Here is a 19,457-nt window from a genome sequence, read left to right as displayed (position 1 = left end):
GAACCTATTATCCCTAAAACTACATTTTCAATAGCATTAGATACTGTTATATGTGTCGCTTTGTGTTACTGCGATACACCTTAAATTACTGCTTTAAAGAATAAGATTATTTTTATAAAGTTATTGAACTGAGTTAGCACTATAAATCCCATTGGCAAATAAAATACATCACTGACTAAACTGAGAAGTCTCCTTCATTTTGGCACCTGATCCTTTCTAACATACTCCACAAAAAATACAAAATAGAACAATATCATTGTTGAGTATTGCACATTACTGGATTTGCCATTGCATTTTCCCCCAAATTAGCTCTGATCACAAATATCAATACAATAACACATGTGGAAAAGGACTTAGCTATCATTCAAAAAGTATGGCAAACTATTTGTGACAATTAGTTCTGCTACAGTTAGCAGCTCACCTATGCTATTGGGTTACAGAGTTTCTTCAGGTTTCAAAGTATAAAAAAAAAAAAAAAAAAACACACCTGGAAAGCTAGGAGGCTAAACCTATGTCCTCAGCTCCAGACTCCAGATGTGAAGCCCATGCTACAGGAGGTGCAGGTGTGACTTGTGGAGTCCAACCAGGAATAGTTTCCCATCAGAGCTCACAAACGTGGTATCACTCTCCTTGTCTGATGCCTTGAGTTAGGGCAGTGACAACACAAACTTGTGCAAAATTGCATGTTCTTTTTTCCTCACACAGCATGCTCTGAACCAATTTGTTTTTCCATCTTCATACACTGGCAACATAGTTATTTTGGTATCACCACTGGCAACCACAGCAGGCAACAGGTACAGATAGGAGCAGCTGAGGTTTGTCTACACTATGCCATGGGACCAGAGGCGTCGAGGGTGAAAATGGAAAAACGCCCATACTAAAAGCTTAAGCTTGGATCTGCACAGACAGGAGCCCCATGAAGGGGTGAACAGGCAGCAGCGACGGCTGGCTCAGGAAGAAGCAACGTATCAGTAGAGAGCTGCTCTTCATAAAGGAGTGAAATGGAAGGGGGCAGCAGACACAGCCCATGAGATGAAAAAATGAACCATAACAGGTCAGGATCCTGCAGGGCTATGAGCAACAGGCAACATTTGACTACAATCTGACCCAGAAGCTCTCTGCTCTAGGTCGACATGCAGCTGAAAGCTGATGACTTCACTGCAAGCGTGGGACAAAGCACCTTGCAAACCATTTTGAAATGGTCGGCATACCGGTCATGTTATGTATGCCACAGTCTGGGGAGGCAAAACTCATATACATTGCATTTAAATACTGTCTTAACGTTGATGCTTATTACAATACAAATCAGCACAATGCGGGTTTTGAGTTATATTAAGCATTTGCTGTGTTTTTAAAGCCACGGCCAGACATGCTCTTGAAAATCTGGCTGGAGTAGTTTGAGAAGCCGTTGCCTCCAGCCATTCGTTCTGTCCCTCTCCAGGCTCACCGAACAGACCAGGCGACTACGTTTGTTCCCTTGCAAAGCCAAGAGAGCGCACATATTAGCAAATTCTGCTGGACTTCCAGCTCTTTAACTGGCATGGCCCTGTACCGGAGCCGACCAAGAGCAGTCAGTCCATCCCACCAACTGCGTGGGAGAGTCAGAGAGCGCAAACGGAAGGGGAGATGTTTAAGTTGCTCCAGCTACACTCAGCTGCAGATGTCTCTTTTCTGCCTAGCTCAAGGCACTTTGCATACCTGGAAAGATCCGTTTTACTGTATCTAAACCAACTTTGAAGAATTATGACGTTAAAATGTTGGATTTACCAAAATGGTCTGCATTAGCCTAATTATTCTTCCTCTGAAATTTAAAGGACTTGCTGAATTCAAGACAAGAAGACAAGCTTTATCATAGCGTCTTGAGAATTTTCCTCAGGACATCCCTAAAGAAGTAATTTACTTCATCTACTTCAGTGAAGGAATTTTTTGGTGTTGTGATATATGTGGTTTAAATACGTCAAATTATTTTAAAAAATTAAAAGTGGAATTTCCACATAATAAAAAGTCAAGAAATGCATCAAATTAAGCAACAAATACACAAATATAAGTGGGTACTTTAAAACTGTCTGCAGTTAAAGGCTCTCTTCTAAGATGAGCGAGGTGCCATTAACTCCAAAGCTATACATCAAAGAGCTAATTCCTGCAGTTCATATACTGGCATCCCCTTATCATTTGCCCCATGATCTGACAGGTGTGTACACTATTCTGCTTGAATGCTTTTAGCCTGCATTGAGACTGTAACATTTCAGAGAAATTAAACATCTGTTGATTATAAAAAAAAAAAAAAAAAAAAAAAAACACAAGAGGAAGAAAAAAAATGAAGAAAAAAGCCTGCGGCTCTGCTTCAGGAAAACAAACAAACAAAAAAAACACCTTTAGAAATTACCTGCCTTTCTTCTACCTCCTAAATTCACACACCTCCCTGAAGATCAAAAGAATTATTTTGCAGTGGAATAAACATATCCGAATCTTTTCTTCAACTAATTTCTTCACTCTTTTTAGAGAAGCAACATACTTTGAGAGGCAGGCAACATCTAGGCCTTGCGACTACTTGTCTATGCCCATGTTTGTACTTTCACTGTGCTCTTTACTATATTTCATTTCTTAAAGCAGATTTTGAAAACCCATGCTCTTTCTCTCCCCCCAGTTACAACAGAAGATGACTAAAGGAAGGAAGGATGCATATAACGAGGGAGTCGAAACACGAGCCAGACAAAACAAGGAGATTCGGAGAGCAGATGACAAGACGCTTCCTCCCTCGCTCGCCCTGCACAGACGTACGTATCGCAGCACGCGCTACTCCGAGCCTCCGCCAAGGTCCGGGGCTCGGGCTCCCAACAGGCTCCGCTCTTAACTCTGAGCTGGTCGCACCGCAGTGAGCATCCGAGTCGTGCTACATCAGTGACCTAAGAACAGCGACTCTCCACAGCCATACATGGAGAATCTCTAATTTTCATCTTCTCATGCCCACAGCTGTGGGGGAAAGGAGAAAAACATCCACCATTTTCATTGAACAGAAGGTTTGGAAGATGAAAAAGGGCATTTTTCTCATTCACTGTGACTTCTTAGCAAACATCTAGCATCATCTTAACAAGTTCAATGTCTAAATAGAGTTGAAAAGAATTGCTGATGCCAAATCATATAGCCAATGTTAAGCAGAAAGGCAGGACATCGCACTGAGATTATTTGTGTCTCCCTGTAACTCTCCATTTACACAGTGACTTTCTAATCCTTAAATCTGAAGATCACTGTGCTAGTCCCAGTTTTCCCAGATGCCAAAGGACATACCAATAAAATATTTGAAAATGTAAGGATTGTATCCAGAGTTTTCAATGAGTTACATTGACAGTTTTAGAGGGAAAACCTGTGATTTACAAATATAATAGGAACAAACAGCATCAAAAGAACAAACTGGATATTACTATGATTACCCAAAAATCAAGTAATAGCATTGGATTTCTATTATTATTGAACCTCCAGATTTAAACTAATTCGGCCATTTCTATCTCTCTCTTCCATCCACACATTTTGTAGCCCTTCGTGCCACTAAGTGTAAGCCTGATATGCTGCAGTCCTTTTTTTTTTTTTTTCCCTTTCAAACAATTAATACTTATCTACATTATGTTCATCATGCAAAATATAGCTGTAAGGCTTCTATGTAATGTGAACTGCACATACTGGTGTACTTTGTGAAACAACTGAAAAGCAAGACTAAAATATTTGACAAATTCCACAAAATATTAGCAGCTAGGACCACACCTTTTCAAGACAGAATAAGAAAGTATTTACTAACATTAACAGCTAGCAAAGTATGAGCAATATTCTTCACTGTTCAGACTCAACTTTTACAATAACTGTCCTTTTCCATTAAAGCGTTAAAGATAAGATCATGTTCTTTAAAATACAGCTTGCAGCATAGACTTAAATTCCTTAATCTTTCAGAAGTTACTCCAATTCCAGCTTCCCTATAGGCACTGGTTTGTGAGAGACCTTTAAATTTTTGTCTAGAAATTCAGACTTTACTTGCTGAGCTGTCATCTTTACTTTTATTACCGGTCAGGTTCTTTTCTCACACAAACTCCAACTCAAACTGCACAATAAAAAGAGCAGGTGGACAGTAAAAACCCATATATTCAATAGTTCTCATATAAGTATTTAACATATTGTTAAAATAAGTGAATAACACAGCAATTTAAACTTTATCTACAAATAATAACTCAGCTCTAGGAAACTGTAAAACTAATATGAACTCAAACATCAATTCAAATGAAAAGTTCAAAATTCTAATGTGTATGTATCTATCTATATAAATATATATTTTGAAAAAGCACAAAATGACCATTCTGAATCAAGCATATTCCAAATTTTCAAACAAATTTTCACCACAAAGCTCAAAGCAGGCTAGCCAGCAATATGCCAGCATACGGAGAACATACCAATTCTAGGGCAAACACCTGGAGGGTGAAATGGCATGGGAGCCAACTTTTTGAATACGTTACAATGAAAAAAATTACAGTCAAGAAAAAAAAAAAAAAAATCAGAAAAATTACTGATTTATGGAGCAGTAGGGGCTTACAAACCCCTCCCAGACTTTCTCAGTGTTTCCCCAGCATCAGTCTTCCTCGACAGGAGCCCTAGCCTGCCCCACAACGCAGCTGTGCAGCAGTCACACGCTGCCCAGAGGGCCCACTACAGACCTTTCCTGCGGCATGCCAAATCGCAACAGAAACCATTTTGATAAACACTTACTCATGCAAAAGTACCCGGCTTTCCCAGTGAAACAGGCACAGCAGCAGTACTACAGGACGCAACCCTACTAAGTCGTGCAATGTGGTTCGACCTGCAGCCCGGCTGCAAAGCCCGCAGGCTGCAGGTCTGCGTGCTTCCAGCAGGACTGGAAGGAGGAAAGAAGGCCAGGTGGAGGAGTGGGCAGAAAGCACCTTCGAGGGAGAAAAACAGCTGATGTTTCCCTCTAATTCTGTAGTTTCCCCTGGCATTAGAGAGCTCGACCTCTACTCCTCTGGGGCCAGCGGCGAGCTAGCTCCCGCTGCAGACCATCCTGACGTGCCTGCCACGCTCACCTCAGCGCAGCCCCCCAGGCGTCCCGGACCCGAGACACGTCCCATAGATGCCACCTTGGCAATAGTCAGGTTCACCCTGCACATTCACCCGGCGACCCCTACCCCTTCCGTACTTTTGGCTGATAGTGGTTGCTTGGGAAGAACAGACTGACACAGGTTTGTTTTTAGCTGCTGTCAAAGACTCCCTTGTCCGCCTAGCTAGCTCGCACTGGCAATCACAGTGATAAACCCACTTTTCAGATTTCAGAGACTGAGAAATTTAACAACCTTGTACTGACAGAAATAGCTTAATGTTGATGTTAATAAAAGGAAAAATCATGCCTGACTCTTCTGTTAAACCACTTCTTGTCAATGGCAGTTGTTAAGGAACTTTGCTCTTTTAAGTGCTCCTTCAAAAACCACAAAGAAATTAGTCAAATAACACTGGAGTAGATTTTTAGGTTTTGAAGTTGAGTACTGATAAGCCTGATACATAGGAAATTCTGTTACAATGTAAGACACTAAACCCATCATGTTAACAGAGGTACTTTAAAATACTCAGTGCATTTGCTCACTGCATCAAGCAGTTGCTCTACCTTACGTATTGCAGACATCAATACAAGGATTTGCTTTATACAAAGTCAAATTTACAGCAGTTCTCAGAAACTAATGATGCATGCAAAAAGCTAATTCAACAGCCAGTATTGATCTGCAGATCCAAATTTCTTCCATTTAAATGTTTAAGATGGTACTAGTCAGAGATCATAAAAAAAATTTGCTGCAAACTACCCATAGAGGATTCAGTTACACTAGGAGTTGACCTTGACCTGCATGCTGTGTAAACAAAAAGAAAAACAGATGATAGGCAGAACTACTTCCACCATCCTAGTTAAGTTCCCAATGTGTTGTTTCCAAATCACTTACTGATTTTTATTTAAAATTAGTAATTCCTTCAACAAGTGAAAAATAAGGTAGACAGTCTGCAGAGATTCCTGAAGGTCACAAGAAAAGCCCATAACTTACTTTCAAGAAAACCAGAACAGCTTGTAAAGGTGTACAGGGCATAGAAAAATGAGATTCTTGTCATTCAGCAAGTATGTACAGTTCATGAAGCAGTGCATTGAAACCACTGCATTTTTAAAGGTTTTCAAGCACAAACAAACATGCTGAGGAGAGCACTCAAACATTCATCACTAAAAAATGCAAGGGAGAAGCATATTCAGCATATTTAATTTTGTATTGGTTTTGTAGGTTTAAAAGAAAATGTGTGTGAATTTCTCCCTTTCCCATTCTGGTGCTGATAGATTGATTCTATAGCTTAGTACAGATTCACCTGAGGGTTGGTTTTCTTTAACCCCTCCGTAACAGGGAAGCAAAACAGCACAGAATTAAAAAACTTCAGAAAAAGATGACCCATTAAAGATTGATTAGTTAAAAAAAAGCATCTGCAGCTGTCAAAGGAGGGTACTACATCTGAGACAGTATAACGCTTGTAAACTTAATCTAATTATTGCTGTTAATCAACATCTTCTGTAGTCTCCTAAATATGATTATCTTTACAGATACTCATCCTTTAAAATACTATAATCCAGAATCACTAAAGAAAATTATCAACAGAAGCCATAAAACAATTTTTTTTTTTAAGAAATAAATAAGCAGACTAATATGTTTTTGAATTACCACGTACAAAATAGTGTTTGTATTGCCCTCTCCAAATTCAGGCATCTTCTCTTCTGACACCCTTCAACATGCTCACGTTTTAAGTTAGTAAGATTACTGCCATCAACGTGAATTACAACGTCAAGCTGTGCATTTTAGTTATAGCACTAGAGGAATGTTTCTAGATGTGATTTTTTATATGAATAGAGATGTTAACTGTATAAGGAATCCTTCCTAATTAAAAAAAAAAAAGAAGAAGAAGACTGAATGCTGGAAATAGAAGCCTATAGCAAAAACATGCTATGGCACACTTGAAAAGTGTCCGGACTGGCTGAAATACTCTGATCAGATTATCCGCAGACTACACGTTTCCATCCTCTGTTTCCCACCCTTTTATCCTTCACCTGCACCTTGCAAAGCAAGATCCTGCTCTTGTTTCTCACAGTCCCACATCGGGACCCCTGTCTTAAGATCCCAGCTTCTTCCTGCCTGGGCCGAGTTTATTCCCTCATGGGAACCGTAACCACGTTGCAGCCGAGCCCCGTGACGCCTCCTGCCTCATCCTGCCCTGAGCCTGCTCCGGCGCTGGAGACAGGCAGGCAGCCTGCAGAACTGGTTAGGCGCCTGCAGCGCAGGTTGTGAGCAGCCAGGCTTGGGAGCCAGAAGTGCTACTGGGACTGCAGAAAATTACTGCTGACTGCATGCATGGAGACAGTTACCCTGCAGCTCAGGTGAACGCCTACCCAAACAGCGAGGCAGCAGCTAGAACCACCGAGTACCACACCAGCATGTTCCCAATGACACAATTTGGGAACCTGGCATCATCCTGCAGCTGCAACACTTTGAACTATTCCTACTGAGCACACTAACATTCCCTGGATATGTGCATGTGCGCACATGTGCAAGGACAGTAACTTAATTCCTAAACTGAAATTATAACAAAACATCTCTGCTTCGTTGACAGCCATTGACAAGCTTTCAAATATGACTCATGGATTTGACAGCAAATGCCCACTAAAACTAGCAGCAATCAGGTTTTTGAGTTCAAATGGAATATAATTCTCTTTTCCAAAGCATTTGAATTTTTTTTTTTTTAAACAACATAGGCTCAGAATGTCGCACACTGAGGACTGTACTAGAATTTTCTGCGCTATAACTCTAAATTTACATTTAACTGGATTTCTGGGGTGAATGAGAACTGTCCTAGAAGTTGTAGTTCACAGAACCATTTTACAAATCCCTATATTCTGTGTTAAACCACAGAATAAGCAAGTATTACAAAAAAGTTATCATCAGTCAAAATACGTTTTTTATGTTAAGGCACTTAAACAAGTGACCCCCTGAAATTGTTTCCCAATCCTTTCACCATCGGCATGAGTGGTGGAGTGGCATACAGCTCTACCTCTGGTGCTCCATATGACCCTTGGACTGCCTGTAAACTTCACCAATATCATTTCCAGACCTAAAATGTGAAGCGTGCCACTTCATTAGCTTGTACTAATAAAAACGTACTGTTGATGTTTTGCACTAACTGAAAGACATCAATAGTACTGCTTGCATTTGTGAGGCTCCTTTTCTGTCAGGTTACTCTGCTACCAAAAGCCACACGCACAAGCTGGGCAACCAGCGCCTTCTGCCCTACCAGTGCAGCCCCATGGTCCAAGTTTCTCTTCAGGGATATCACTGCACCTTGCAACCTGAAAACACATCCTGCCAGGTAAATTATTCTGAGGTTGCTGAAAAGTGAGTTTCCACTCACTACAACTCTTCATTTAGGTAAACTTCACCCTTCATAAATAATGACTATATTCTAACTCTCTTTAGGAGGACGAAGCTGGGAAAATATCCAATACAAACACAAAATAGAGAGCTGTCATTTGGCATTCTGAGCCACACTGGCTACTCTCCAGCTCTCCTATAAACATCAGAAAACATAAAGCTCCTGTAATCATCTTATTTATCTCAAATCAGGTAAGTTTACAGGGATCACTAATGCATACAATGTGGCAACTGTCTTCCCACGCATCTTGAATTTGGAGTACACTAAGAGAGAACCAGACAGTTCCATGCGAGTTTCAAACCAAATGATTATCAATACGCTATAAAGTTTTAAGAACAAATTATTTGTGTCTTCACCAAGAAAAAATCTTCCTAAAGCCTACCTCAGAGCAAACTGGGAAACTGCCAAGAGATGGCCAGTTAAAGTGATGATTAAACTTGCTGGTTCTGGATGGAGATTATATATTAAAAAGGCAGAAGCAAACTTTCTAACACATATTCTGCAAAGAGTTGTTTTAGAAAAAGGTCATGGCAGCTGAGGGGCCTAAATACATTTTTGACAAATTCTTTTGAAAAGTTTTTTTTTATTATTATTATTATTAATAAAGCAGCATGCTGGCACTAACATGTCCATGCTCTCACACAAAAGTCACAGGACCAGTCCTACATTCCTCTAGCAGAATATGCTCTCTACATTAGTAGAGGATGTGCATAAATTACACTGTAATTTGAGTGATGTAATACATGGAAAGTTTTCCTGAAATTCATTAAAATGAAAGAAATGCACTCTGCTCAAGTACAGATTAGACAGGAAAAAACTCTGCATTTCTCACTACATCTACCTCTAAAACAATTCATTCTCACATGGCTGTCAATTTACCAAATTATGGTGATTTTGCATTGCAGACAGATATCCTCTCGAGAATGGAGTGAGAGACAACTTAAACCAGGATCCATATCAGTGGTGGTGGAGGGGATTCTCTCTGAGCTTCTGACACTGATGTTCAAGGACTGCTGGATCAGGTTTGCTTAGTATACTAACAGTAGTTCTGAAAACTTAATCCAGTTTTCTTCAGAAAAAGAAGAAAAGAATAGGTTGCTACTTATTAACCTGATTTCTTCCTCTTTGATATAGTTTATCGTTTGACTATGAACAACAAAGCTACCAGAAAGGGCAACCTCACCACACTTTAAATTGTCACTGTTATGTTATGATCGTGTTATGTCACATGGTTATACCAGTTATATTATACCATATTACATAATCATTCAGTGTTTTTTTTTTTTTCAACACCTAAAACATCTACTGTTTTGAAATGTCTCTAACATATTTTTTTTCCCCCGACCTTATTTAAATGTATGAATTTAAAAAAGAGAGACACTGGCTTAATTTCTTCATTCACTAAACTTTTCCCTTAGTTCTTTGTCCCTTCCCTTTCGACCATAAAATTATCATCAAACCAGCAACTGGAGATTTAACATTTTAAAACTTTAAATGGAGAACAAAGAGTATTGTAAATAGGTAGAGACGAAAGTATATTCACTGAAAACCAAATGGATGATTTGTAGACAACAAAAGTATTGACTGAGATATTTTCCTCTTTGGCATCAGAAAAATGTTGGAAGCAGGGAGGGAGGGTTTTTTTTATTATTACTCAAACAGTTATTCACATACTGTCATTTGAAGTGTTTTTATTATAATAAAAATATTTGCACAAAGCAGAGTGTGGCCCTCAGACTAAGGTATAATCTCTTCTTTAGAGACATTAAAACAATAGGGACACACAGACATCAAAAAAATTTAACATAATTGCTGCAAATGGAAACATATATCTGCCCTACTCTTGGATTCGAAAATCTGAAGTCGTCCACGCCCCATCTTGGCATCCACAGTCACTGCTCTCCCCAGCTCTGAGCTAGGTACTTCCCACACTCCCCGTTTTGTGCAGGACCTGGTTACTGTTAAGTAGCAGAACCAAAGGAAGTACAGGGACTGCTCTGCGGTATGACGCGCTCCGGCGCGACAGACTCCCACTCCTGCTCCACGCCAGGATAATCTGCCACCAATCTTGTATTGCCCCATGCAGTGCACTGTGGTTTCTTGAGATGAAAAAAGGCAGGAACACTGGAGTAATTATGAGAATGTAATGGCCAAGATCCAAGTTTAGGGAATGCAGAAAGCAGCTTTGCAGAAGTTGCACAACTACTACATAATCTGCTGTGACAGTGGAAGAAACAGCATCTTAGGCCAGAAACCTGAATTTTGGCATACAGGGAATAGATAATCTGCCCTCGCTCTCCGAAGGCATGCAGAAAGGAGAAAAAATATGAACACCCCCCCACTCCACCCCCCTCCATCACAGTGATAAGTATCTACCACCTACAGAACTGTAACTAAACGTTAAGGTCTGATTAAGATATTTCATAAAACATAATAAGCCATGAGATAATATAAACACCTATGAAATGTCTTATGAGCAACCAGAAATAATGGCTGAGGTGTTCATAACTGTCTATGTGATTTCAACCCCTTCCTGTGAATCCAATGCTATGCAAGTCTCAAACAATACTCCTTCTCAGAAACAGAAACCCCTTTTCCTCCTACAGATACAAAAGACTCAGGTATGATTCATTTTTGCACAATGTTTTAAAATTGCTTAAACACCTTAGGACTTGCAGTAGGATGAGAAACATTTAACTCCACCACCACTATGCTTATACAGCAGTCTCCTACCTGGGTTTCGGTTTAGAAAGAGTTTGGATTTGTGTCTCCCCACCAAAGAAGATTATGAACTCTTCTTGGAAAACTTTGCTTCAGTTGAAATTCCAATATAAAAATCCAGAAACATTTTTACCCAGAAATTATTATACTTCAAAGCTTTACAGCATGAAGCGAACACGAACAAAGTGACTAAAAGTAGAATTTGGAGAACAATGCAAAAACAAAAACACAGTAAGAAAACTTACAAGGACTGTAAACCACTTAATCTTCTGATGGCCTCATTAGGTACAGTCTTCAGCTGATTGTTCTGCAGGGTTCTGCAAAAAACCCCACTGTGTTAGTAAAGTAGAATTTGACAATGATCTTTATAAAAGATCTAGCTGACAGAAGAGTCCAAGGTCCTGTTATGATTTCACAGATTTCTAACATAATAAAAGCATTTGAAATTAACAAGACAAGATACTCAAAAATACTACTATGAAACATGTAAATGGTTTACTTCAGTTCTATTTACAACTCATTAACTGCATTAATTTGCAGAGAACAAACTTCTGACATGAGATGCTGAAATTCCCCTGGGAACTCACTGAAAAGCTAAAACAACTTAACAGTAGTACAAATTTGCTAAAATGAATGACATTTTATTATTTTCCTAGGAAATCATCCTAAACATGCTACAAAATACACAAACCTCTAATTTTTCTTAAAGCCGCATCAATACACAATGCATTAACAATCTAATTTACAAAGTGTGCGCACAACAAAGCGCCGCTGGGCACAACATTAAACAGGCATTTAAGGAAACTAGAGCCAAGCTGAATTAGAGTTATGCAGTGTTTTTTTTAACTTTTTTTATGGGACAGCATAATATTGCATGATGAGTGCTTCTATAAACAGAATGTAAATAATTGATAGCTCACACATTATAAAATATTATTAGATTTTGGTGTATATTGGTGTAACTGTAATTAGGCAAGTTAGTCAATTAATATCCATAATATCCCAAGATCCCAGTTTTTCCAACAACTGCTAGAATATTGAGCACTTCCAGCCTTGAGTATCGCACTGGAGACAGCTTCAGGGGCCTTGACACCACGCATTTAACCTACAGGGCATCGCTGAGTAGTACTGCAGACAGTCTGTTTCCTAATCTGCACCCCGATTATGCTGCATGTTTATGCTTCCCTTTACAACCTCACAGTCCTTTTTCACCAGCTTATTTAAATACACGTGTAATTAACTATGTAGTACCAAGTTAGCACTTGGAAATATTTACGCTAGCATAAATGCTACAATTTCTGGATAGAGGACTGCTTTGTTTTAAAAATCCCAACAGACAGCAGAAAGCTATTTTCATCCTTAGACATGGAAAAACAGTTGAAGGGAGTATTCTCATCTGAGAAAAAGAAAAAAAAAGGATGTGGGTAACAACACACAAGTCTAACTTTTTTTTAATGAAAACCTTCTAATAGTAAGTCAATCTCACCTAAAGAAGCATCAAACTATAGAGATGATTTCCACCAGAGGCAGGGGCAGTTGAAAGGTCAAACACTATCTCAAATCTCTGTAAGCACTAGTACTACCTGATAATATCTGAACATCTGATGGAATAACTGGGGGGGTGGTCAGGCAACAAAAAGCTTTACACTTTTTTTTTTTTCCTCTTTCTCTCTCTCCTCTCAGGATTTTTCTTCTACAATATATAATTCAGAGTCAAGTAAATGTTCCAATTAAATGCAATAGTTACAGTTCAGTCAAATCCACAGCTGTTCAGCATCACCACATACAGCAGGCTTTATAAAAAATATAGGAGATCTATAAACTTTGGGCGGGGGGATGTTACAATACTGTCTAAGCAGAGGAGGGAAAAAAAAAGTTTCTATCAGTAAATAGGCTAACTATGCAGTAAGAAAGCATACAGCTAGCCATGAAGCTCGACGACTCGATTACTTACAAAACTTTGAGTTCTTTCAAACCAGACAAGGCCTTCGGATGGATAAAAGAAAGGTCATTACCAGCCAGTCGCCTGGAAAAAAATCGTAATAATAATTTCAATAGTCAAATACAGTACTTTTACAATCATCTAACAAGGGAAATCACCAATGCATCAAATCTTGCAAGCAATTATGAATTTTCTGTCAGATTATACCATGTTCATGATCTTCAGAGTTTTCATCAGCTGCTTCAGTCATTACACATTTTTAACAATCAGACACATTATTTAGCCTCATGGATATACTTCTGCAAACACATTAGAAGAAATACACCACAGAACGATAAAAATTCTTCTTACTGTACTAGGTTTGAAAAGTGAGTTTACCACTATTAACATGATCCTCAGGCTATCAGCATTGCTTTGGTGAAATGTGCTCTTGTATCCATGTGTTTTTAATCTATAGAGCAGTTTCTGAAGAAACTATGCAGTTAAGTAGAAATAGCTAGATGCTAAAGTGAGGCAGGGGAAAGTCTGCATTAGACATTTTAAATTTGAAGATGATATTCACAAGTAGGCTGTAAATTCATGGTGTTGACGATCGACAGAACTGCTGCTGACAGTACCAAAACTTAATCTTGATAATCTGTCATCTTTTGGTCAGCTATTTGGACAAATTTTTCAGGAAAGAAAACTGTTTTGGGGGGAGGGAGAGAGGGAAGAAGGGAACAGGATCCTAAACTTGGACTGCTAGATATGAACACAAACTAAATTGTGAAAACAATCATGATATTAAAAATAACAGGCACAGAAGATGCTGTAGAAGACAAAGCAGAGAAGTAGAAACATAAGCCAAAATAGCTGTCTGGGAATAGCTTATGCTCCTCTTTCTCCCTTGCCCCTCTTTTTCCTTCAAACATTTTGCGTATGTCCTGATCACCAGACACTGTGTGGTCCAACCTTTGCTGAGCTGCTAATACTTGTGACGCTAAGTATTTTATTAAGGATAAAAGACAAAAATGTACAACACCTTGTAAATTCATGGCTGCCAACAGATGCCATAATTTCCACCAAAGTATCTGCTCTCTGATTTTGGTTTCATAACCAAGCTAAGGAAAGACAATGCTGGAGAAGGTTGTATAACAAAATCATCCAATGGAAATATTACGTACAAGGTAATAAGTGTTAATAATTAAAAAACAGTAATTGCAATTAAAAAAAAGGTTACAGAATATCACAACACACCATTGTTGTTATAGAGAACTGTAAAGGGAGAGAGCAACACTAAGGGGAAAATACTATTTCTAAAAGGAAAAGGAATAAAATAACAAACTAGCGTCATCTTAAGAGTATCAGCTTGCCAAAAGTAGCAACATGATTACATTTTTATCCTAGTCTCTATTTCTAACTACATGAAAGATATTACCCAAAGCTTTTGTTTCCTATATAAATCTGCTTGTAACAGAATGACATAATAAAATGCTGCCTAATAGAGAGCATAATAGTTACAGTTGTCAAATCCATTTGTCAAAGGTAGATGATTTTATTTATAAATAAATTTATAAATAAATGGAGGACTCCTTATCATAAACAGGAAGGTGACAGCAGCAGCAGATGCTATTTGATTTTAGAAAAGTATGTTACCATCATTTATTAAATTAGACCCTGGTATTTAGTCTTTGTATTCACATGCATGACAATAGCTGTAAGTTATGACTCTGACATCATGATAAGCATGCTTAACTCTCAGCTTCTTCTAGTTTTAAAATAGACATCTTGTTCTCCTAGCTGCAGAGAAAGCTTGTCTGTGTGGCTTCTGTATGACCCAGGAACACTGAAACCACAGGAAAAATAAAGAAAATCAATTTACATTTACTCTTGAAATATTCTGTCTGCAACCAACCTCAAGATTTTGAAGCTCTGACATGATTTTTCAAATACTCCAAATTTTTAACAGGAATGAAAAATTCCAAATGGCAACTAAGACCCCCCAAAATTCATTTTGTTAGTAGACACCTAAATCAACTGTATTGCATTAATTAGGGAAGGGGGGAATTGCTGTATTTCATGGCTTTCTTTTCAATAATTTCCTAAAAAGTTCACTATAAACCAAAAGAAATACTGATGAAACATGCTGGCTCTCTGCACCAATGTTTTGCCAGGGATCTGCAGAACACATGTTTATTAAAAAAAGAAAAAAAAGAAAAAGAAAAACAGAAAATTCAAAACACCAAAATAGAAATCCTTATATCAAAAGTAATTTAACTGAGGTTACAGCACTGAATTACTCTAGCACTTAAACAATAGTTGATGCCAGTTATCTACCATGTACTTTAAAACCAGCAATCCTGATAAATGTTTGTGAAGTAGCTCTGGTTCCAGCTCTGCTCAGGTCCCCAGTCAAATGGGTGGTGTGGGACTTGTCAGACATCTGCTCTAACTTCCCGCTCTCCCTCCTCCAAAAAAGACTTGGGATTATGATTTGCTTTCAAAAAAATAAACTAAATTCAGTTGAATAACGCTGCCACCTCACTGAGCGTCACTAACGCTACTTGCGGAGCGGAAGCGGACACAAAATACAGATAAGCCAAAGCAAGGCTCGCGTAACTTCAAATAACAACACTTCGCCTACCTTAAGGCAACTCCTGTTTATTCAGCCTTTTGCAACCAACCAACCAACAGAAAAACTGCAATCCATTACATTTCCGTTTCTCCTAAACCTGGCAGCCTTCCAGGAAACAGGATACAACTAGCCAAGTGTGCAAAGGCTTTGCTAATCAGTTTGCCAAACATACATTTATCATTCACGTCCTAGCCTTGGGGAGTACGGCTTCTCATGAGGAAGTCTCAACTGCAGCTCCCTGGTAGGCAAAGACTAACGTATCATATGCCGCTCCGAACAGGCTTTCCTCTGCTGCAGCACGCAGCAGCCCAGAGCACAGAGAACTCTCTTTACACAACTGGGTTCATTTCGAAGAGAGAGCAGAAAGAAAAAGTAATAGTATGGAGCACATACAACTAACAGCACATATATAGAATATAAAGATGTCACTGAGATCTTCCAGTCAGGTTTTCCACATAGCATCTCCTTTTCGTGTCTTAAAAATAAATGCATTCAGATTTTTCAGGCAGAATTTTTTTTAAAAAAACAAAAACAAACAAAAAAAACAAAAGCCAAAAAACCCCACCCCTCTCACTTGCTTTCTCTCTCACACACATGGTAAATGGGAAAAGAGGAGAAAAAAAAAAAAATCACAAGGAAACCCAAGGAAAATCACAGCTTTGCCAAGCCTCAACGGAAGGAAGCAGGCTGAGGCTCCTTGCACCAGGGCTCGCCCCTCTGCCTGGGCCAGCCCTGGGAACGGCCCCTGCAAGGGAGCCGATGGTGGCCCCCAGGCCACTGCGGAGGGCAGCCGCCGGGGGCCTTCCCTTCCTCCTCACCAGACTGGGAGACCAAAGCTATAGTTACGTGGTCAAATTATATCAACACCAGTTAGCTCTTTCCCCAAAAGGCACAGGACTGTCAAACAGACAGTAAAAATGCACGGGACTTAATTCGCTGGAGTATTGGTAAGCGCCCTGCCTCGTTACAGGCCACAGAAAATTCATTGTCCTACTTCAAGGTACACGGACACAGTGGCAGCTCCTACCTGACGTGGGGCATAGGTTGTGTATCACAACTGACCAAGAGTTTTCTTGCTAACCCCATAACAACTCTCAGTGCCAGACACCTTGGCCAGGATGGTAAGTATGCTGAATGAGTGCATCTGAGCTATTGTGGAGCCTTTTGCAGGGCAGTAGGTGAAAAATGCCTAGTCCCAAAGTCTGAGGAAAAGCATGAATGAAGCAGAGAGGGACAAGAACAGTGACATTTTCATCAGTGACAAAGTTGGATAAACAGTTCCCCTTCTTCCCCTGCCCAGAAACTCACTCTTGCACTCTGGGGCCTGCTGAAAATTTTAACCTGTACCAGGCCAGGTTTCCAGGTCACAGCACAGCACCACCAACAGCGCAACCGCACAGGTGAGACAGAGGGAACTCCAGCATGGAAAAAGGAAAGAGGGATGGCAGTGAAAAGGGCATATGAGAGTATGTATGTGGAAGTATAAACTGCCATGCCACAGCAGAAAACATTCCATAGCTTCCTCACTTGCACTTTTGCTATTTCTTCACTTTTTGCTGTCTTCCACCAAATTATTCTCTCATGCTTACTTGCCTGTCCCCATCCCTACATTCAAGGTTTTCAGGGTTCCTTGTGCTTCACACACAAACTTGAATCTTGCTTCAGATTCTCCCGCAACAGATGTGAATGCAACATGTGAATATGCCTTATAGACACCCGCTGGGTATTAGGGCTGAAATTCTCTCCAGCCTAGGAAAAGAGCTTCAGGTTCCACCTATTCCAGAGAAGCAGCCACTTTGAAAGGAATTCAGTTTTCTTCACAAATGCAGATAATCTTACATTTTTTCTATGCTTTCCACTTAAGACACATAAAAAAGTCAGAAGATGACAATTTCGTACACGCTTTTAACTTTGACAACTGATAAACATAGATGCACAGCTACACACCACAATTTATTCATAAAGCTTTGAAGTTTTACACATGAGCTACAGACGTTTGCAGGCAAAATATCAGAGGCTCACTGCTTCTCCCATGTAGAGATCCCTTTGCCTTGAGAGGGCATAAGCCGGCACAGGCAGCTCCTACCCAACTTTGGCAGCTGCAAAAGGGGACATGCTTGTAAGTGCAAGCAGTATTGCTGGACTTAACTTCACCTTGCTTATCCGTGATTAGGCAAATGGCCCCTTTGGGACTTTTGTCAGCTGTGACCTGCTGCACTGCTGTGAAGAAAATCAATAACTTACAGATTGCTTCTCCCAATTCTTCCATGCCAATTTAGCATAGCTAAATGGAACTTGTATTCTGCTTCTGCTAATGGAAAATGCATTTGTTCCCCTATCTCCCTTTCCTACAGTAATTTCAGTATTATGCAACATCAATCATTATTTATAAAATCATCAGTACGTAAGCCAAGACACACCAGGACTGAAAAAGGACGTCTACAACTACAGCCAGTACTGAAACTGTACCAACTCCATCAAGCTGAGCAGGCACTTATAATCCTGAAACTTCTCATCATTTACTATGCATTCTTGATTTAAAAGTGACTTCTGAGTAAGGAGTCTAAACTGATTGATAAAAAAGCATCTAAAACCTGTCCAAAAGTTCTACTGTTAAATTTCAGCATCACCAGCACTCATTGCAAGACAAAAAACAGCTCTACCATATTCCTTTTCATGGAATATCATAGAATATTTATAATCTTTCTCTTTTAACAAGAAAACAAATCATGACTGATTTTGAAGAAAGTAAGCATTCCTATCTATACAAAATATGCTCTACCATTCAATTTGCAATCAGTATCTACATTTGAGCAAGACTTCCTTGACATAGAGCCCATAGAATACAACGCATCTGTACTTCAGTCAAAACATATAACCTAAAGCAATCACTATACAACATAAGCTGTTGAACCAAGTTGTTATAGTAGTCCAATCAGTATTCTCCAACAAAAGACAGAAGTTAGCACAAATTTTCTAACATGGATATGTATCTTAAAAATAGGTAACTATTCTGTTGTCTTGAAAGTAGTTAACAACTAGTCTACAGTCCTAATGACAAGTTGTTGCAGTAAGCAACTCTGATTTCTCCTGCCTCCAAAGCAGAAAGTATTTTACAAAATGCATCATCATCTCCCTAAATGTCTGTGTTTTGTGTTTTGTAGTGATAACTTTCCTTTGCTTTATTATATCCCAATTAAACCTGTCCTTGATGGGTATCTCAAAGCACTTGGGTGAGTCTACATACATTGATCTAGGTTCTCCCACTCTGGACTTCAGCTTCCCTCTAATTTCTCACTGCAAAAATAGCAATTATTACAGATTCCACCTCATTTAGTGGAGAAGGAGCTACCTGAGACAAATATTTTGTATTCCTCATCATGATAACTAAGCTTAAATACTCTGGGGCAGAAGTTGGGGGGGGGTGTTTCTACAGGGTTTTCTTTCCTCTTTCTATCCCCTTGCAAAGACAGCAGTAACTACGACAAAGCCATGTCTAAGCAGTACTTTCTTTTTGTTGTGGATGCCAAAAGATTGGGGGCACTTAGCTGTGTTATGAGAATGACTTCCACCATGGTGGGCTGGCTGCTGAGACAACTCTGTTTTCTATACTTGGAGGATTTGTGGTTGACAGCTTCCTCTCCAAGGACTGTGAGTCTCCAAGCTGGATCCATGGATTTG

The 19,457-nt window shown here is 39.4% G+C and overlaps 1 protein-coding gene across 1 annotated transcript in view; it reads right to left on the bottom strand.

The window, feature by feature from the left end:
* Nucleotides 1–19,457, bottom strand: part of LGR4 (leucine rich repeat containing G protein-coupled receptor 4) — an 81,479-nt gene that overhangs the window by 17,720 nt on the left and 44,302 nt on the right. Inside the window, exons 3-4 of the mRNA XM_067296229.1 lie at nucleotides 13,175–13,246; nucleotides 11,466–11,537 (exon numbers count right to left, since the gene is read on the bottom strand). Coding sequence (XP_067152330.1) covers nucleotides 11,466–11,537; nucleotides 13,175–13,246 — 144 coding nt within the window. The remainder of the gene's footprint in view (nucleotides 1–11,465; nucleotides 11,538–13,174; nucleotides 13,247–19,457) is intronic.

This window comes from Apteryx mantelli, chromosome 4, assembly GCF_036417845.1.
Source record: "Apteryx mantelli isolate bAptMan1 chromosome 4, bAptMan1.hap1, whole genome shotgun sequence".
Lineage (NCBI taxonomy): Eukaryota > Metazoa > Chordata > Aves > Apterygiformes > Apterygidae > Apteryx > Apteryx mantelli.
This window is presented reverse-complemented; position numbering and strand designations above follow the sequence as displayed.